This window comes from Camellia sinensis, chromosome 4, assembly GCF_055761805.1.
Source record: "Camellia sinensis isolate YWXY chromosome 4, ASM5576180v1, whole genome shotgun sequence".
In the NCBI taxonomy this organism is placed as follows: Eukaryota; Viridiplantae; Streptophyta; class Magnoliopsida; order Ericales; family Theaceae; genus Camellia; species Camellia sinensis.
The window spans coordinates 211151643-211156447 of record NC_138964.1 but is presented as its reverse complement, the minus strand read 5'-3'; the positions used below and the strand labels follow the sequence as shown (position 1 = coordinate 211156447).

The following is a 4805-nucleotide window of genomic DNA, read 5'->3' as shown; positions in this document are numbered from 1 at the left end:
CTTTTTGGCAACTTGTGAAACCAATCTGATGCGATTTCACTAAAGGATGAGGGGAACACCTTGTAGAGCAAAGGTTCGTTCCCAGTATACAATACCATTGAATTCAATTATAAGCCGATATGAAAGTTGGGAACAGACTTACCGTCGTATATTTGGAATCTCGACATGTGGAACCTTTTTGGGGCCTCAAACTTGTCCAATTCTATTGAAAACGGCGTTCTCGGCTTGACCGAAGATGTAACCTCGGCATCTTGTCGCTTCCTCTGGAGGTAGTTCCTCAAATCCTTCTTAGTCCGTCTAGGAGCTTAGCTGTCAACGGATTTCAGCCTTTTTGGTGCGCTGCTCTTGGTGTCGTTGTGAGTCCTCTTGGACCTTCCTTTATTCATTGTGTCGAAACAGAGCTCCTTTCCCTGAACATGCCATTGTTCCTTAATGTGAGTCTCCTTGGCACGAGGTGTCTTCTGAGACTCTTCTCTCATCGATTCTCCTCGCCCAACCTCTCTTAAAGGCCGATGCGAATGCTCCATTGCCTTGCCATACTAAGGGACTGTAGGAATTGCTTTTTGTCCTCCTTTTTAGGCATCATTTTTGGTCGCTGGAATCGGCGTGTCCTCTAATGGAAACGGTGGCTACATGACGTTGTTCTGCATCATGAAGTTGACGACCGATTGTAGGTCTGCCAACTTGTTTGCCATGTCATTCATCTCGCCGTCCCTCCTCAGGCATCTATCTTTCCATACCTGGAGGTCGTTTTCGTTGTAATACCCGCCTTGACATGCTTCCTTCGGTACGTCTCCCTCTTGGCCGACGTCTCTTTCTCCGGGATTCTTATCCTGAGGCTCTTTGTTACAGTTGTCCTCTTCTACGTTAGGATCGGCATTTTTACCACTCCCACTAGGAATGACTCCCCCAATCTTTTCTTTCTGCCCGTCGTTGGTCATCTATTCTCCTTATGTTTCCCACAAACGGCGCCAAATTATGGGTGTTGATTTTCGACCACACTGTCAAACAGGAACTCAACAGGAGAACACAGACAGAATGAATCACACCCGAACAACCTGTCACAGAAAGATAAGACTCCGGCGGTGGTTCGTCCACCCAGGGCACTCCGACGATCAAATCAGTACTCAGTTATCTCTCAAAGATAGCAAATAGTGTTTAACTCACAAGTTAGAATACAAAAAAACGTACCTTAGACCCACGAGGGTGCCTTACTTTTATAGCCAGCATTAACCTGATCCCTGTAGAAGCCTAACTTCAATGGACTCTGACTCAATGCTTCTCCTTAGACTTCCAACCAGATAGAGATAAAACTCCCTAATCCACTCATCTCGGATTCTGATATCTCCACAGATAACCTCAACTTAGCCGAGATCATCTCGGCAACATGACCAATATATGTGGCATCTCGGCTGACACTTCGGTGCCACCTTGGCTATGTGTTATCATTCACAAAATATGTCCTCACATATATCTCTCATCGGTGGCTTATTTCTCAACACTCGTGGCTCTTTCGATGTCTCCACTTACTCTCTCAAGGGCTATCCATTTCAAATTTTTAATTAATGTAAACTATACAAAGCATTTGCAAATTTTTAAAATTGCACCATCATCTTTACTATACAAAGCCTTTTTATTTAGTGTCAAATATTTTTGTAAATAGTAAGTAGCGTAAACGATTTTTTTTAACATATCTAAATCATTGTTTATTTATGTTCATTAATCATATTAAATTAAAGGGAGATGTTACAATGTGTATTCTCAAAAAGGTGCATATAATATGCCTTTTATAATTTTTTTATAAAATTTCATAACTTAAATCCAGAATATCATAACTTTTTTACTACAAAAGTCATAATTCTTTTTTATTGAAAAATATCATAACAAAATCTCAAAGTGTCATAACAAAAATCGCAAAATGTCATAACATTGTCATTCCTAATTTTATGGTGCACATTATAAATTCTCTATTTATAACTTTATTACAAAATGTTATAACACACCTCACAAATAATCATAACATTTATCATAAAAATCATAACTTTTTTATAATGTGTATCATTTGAAAATGTGCACATTATAAATTTTTCCTAAATGAAAACTATCTTTTGAGTAATAACAAGCTGCTAGAGAGTTTCTTACAAGAAACTTCTATAATTTGAGAAGAATAATATTATATTTATCATATTTTTATACCATGTTATACTCGTAATTGTACTTGTCAACATAATATTATAAGGATATTTTCAATACAATATTGACAACTATGTTACTACACATCAAATGGCAAAAAGAAATGATAGAAATGAGGGTAATTATATTGACTTCTTTTAATGTTTAGAAATATAACAAATCTTATAATTTTGACATAATTATATCAATTATCTTTTAATAAAGATAAAGAGAGTATGACTAATACACATGATGTGAAAATATAAAAATAAAAATAATTTTAGCATAAAATAAATGATAACATAATTATTTATTCATATCATTAAAAAATACTATAAAAAATATTTTTTTGTAAACTCAAGAAATGTGGTATAATTTGAGTCCTTTTGAAAAACTAAGTCAACTTTTTAACTTTTTAATTTTTTTAAATCATATCATCTTTTTATTTTTTTATAAAAAAAATCAAAAAAATTAAAAAATCAACTCTTTACCAACTCCTCAAAATACCAATTTATCATAAAAGTAAATGGTTATCGTAAGATTTCTTAATAAAAAATGACAATCATTATAACAACACATTAGAATTGTTCTTTGAAAACAAAAGGCGTGAATTTTATTAAAATTACTATAAAATCATGATTCAAACTAATGGTGCACCCACCCACCACTACCACCATATAAAATAAATGAATAAAAAAAATAAAAAAGACAGCACAAAGAAAATGAAAAAGTGCATTTTATTGCCAATCTCAGTCATCATCAACATTACCCCCATCATAATCATTTCCACATACTATTACATCTCATCAGTTAGTGAAGTTACTAATGGTGGCTCCACCCTCACATGCCTTCGCCGCCGGCGATGGCTCCACCGCAGGCGACGGAGGAACCGGCGCACCCAGTAACTCCACCGGCAGGTCCGGTATCCCCTTCAAGTAAAAAGTATAGAACAATTTGAAAGGGAAAATTATCTGGTGCAGCTTCACCTGACCGTACACACCCTCGAAGATGCCCGACCCACCAGTCACAGCGAGGCACGTGTCCTCGTAGGTTAGGTACGAACCCTGCACCGCCATGTGACCGTAGTCACCAAAGTAGAAGCTGTAGATAGCCTCGTACCGGTCACCTTTCTTTTCCGGTACGTTCTGTATCAAAATGCATATTCCGGCAGTGATTCCCAACCGCTTCTGCAAGTCACCGGTATAAACCTGCACATGGGTGAGGGTGTAGTCAAGTTAGACGCTGTTTGTTTCCCGGGAATAATTTCGCCCGGGAGAAAAAAGGTCAATTAAAGTTTTCCACTGATGAAAGTTGCCAACCATCGTTCGGCTATAAAATCTTGGGACTTGATTGTAATTTATCTATTTTCGAAGGAAAGATTAAAAGGCTTTTGCAACATACATTTATAAACATGTATATATTTTGGCAAGTGACATTTGGAATTTTAGTATAGACAATATGTATCTATGTATGTAAATTTTATAGATCTTGCCATGTTGAACTCATTTTCTGGAGAAAAAATTTGAATTTCCGAGAAAATAAAAGGAACCCAGAAGAAGAAGAGAGCAAGGACTGACTTTGTTGGTGAAAGGGACGAGATCGCCAAGAGAGTTGACTGACTTCTGGCTCAATCGGAGGTAAGCGGGGCTTCCACGGTCTCGCTCGTTGATCTCATACACACACAGTTGTTGTACTTTACCTAAAACCAAAACAGAGAAAGAAAGAAATTAGATGATCCTCATGACAAATTATTGATGAATATGGAAGATATTGGAGGGGTTGAATTGAAAAGTGAAATAAAAATAGTTACTTACTGGGTCTTGAAGCGTCAGATGGGTTGCTCTGGCTCTTGCAAGTAAACAACCCTTTGGTGGTGGTGGTGGTAGTGGTGGTGAGTTTGAGGTTTTGAGAGAGAATGGGGTTTGAGGGCTTGAATGATAGTTGTTTTTGCGTAGGTGAAGTGGTGGGTGAGAGCTTTATTAGGGAGGAAGAGATGGTGGTTCTGAGTGTAGCAGAGGAGGCAGCCATTGTTTGTAGACTTTTGAGGAGAGAGAGACTGAAAATATTATGGCCTGTTTGGGGAGGGCTGAGGATGTAATAACGTACATGGAGGAGCTAGGAACATATATAGAGGCATATAATACATGTGGAAATTGGAAATTGGTTGGTTTATACATGTGATTTTTTAATTTATTTTTTTTTAATGTAAGGACGGTGTTTGGAAAGTCCATTGATGAGAAAACGGTCAAACACGAGTTCAATATGTCCACACTATAAGTTGACTATTACAAAAAGAAAAAGAAAAATCATTTTATTTCTGAACCTGCGTTTGTTTTATCCATAATGTTTGAGCTCTAATGGTAAATTTTACATGATGATATGATATTTTGACTTTTTTTTTTTTTTCTTTTCTTTTTTTTTTTTACCATTTCACTAGAGTTTATATTAGAGTTCTAGTGGTAAAACTCTCAATCACTACCCTTGTTTTATATACTTTTATAATATAAAATTACATGTATAAGGTCATTTTTACTGTTTAACTAAATCTATTCAATTTAAATTTGGTGAAAAATATACTTTTTTGGTCTTCAATGATTTTATCAAACATGTATCAAATTAAAAACATCTCAAAT

The 4805-nt window shown here is 36.1% G+C and overlaps 1 protein-coding gene across 1 annotated transcript; it reads right to left on the bottom strand.

Moving 5' to 3' along the window:
* Window positions 1-2893: 2893 nt before the first annotated feature.
* LOC114307969 (allene oxide cyclase, chloroplastic) lies at window positions 2894-4316 on the bottom strand. The gene is made up of 3 exons (XM_028253454.2): window positions 3987-4316; window positions 3750-3871; window positions 2894-3380 (listed from the first exon to the last, which is right to left on the bottom strand). The coding sequence occupies exons 1-3, from the start codon at window positions 4198-4200 to the stop codon at window positions 2979-2981; spliced, it is 738 nt and encodes a 245-aa protein (XP_028109255.1). The 5' UTR covers window positions 4201-4316; the 3' UTR covers window positions 2894-2978.
* Between the last annotated feature and the right edge of the window lie 489 nt (window positions 4317-4805).

Bases quoted from the DNA above. Each gene is read 5' to 3' on its own strand.
- LOC114307969 (XM_028253454.2), bottom strand. From the start codon at position 4,200: ATGGCTGCCTCCTCTGCTACACTCAGAACCACCATCTCTTCCTCCCTA. The intron at 3,872-3,986 runs GTAAGTAACTAT...TTTTGGTTTTAG, and splicing joins ATCTGACGCTTCAAGACCCA to GTAAAGTACAACAACTGTGT. The intron at 3,381-3,749 runs GTCAGTCCTTGC...ACCCATGTGCAG, and splicing joins TCGTCCCTTTCACCAACAAA to GTTTATACCGGTGACTTGCA.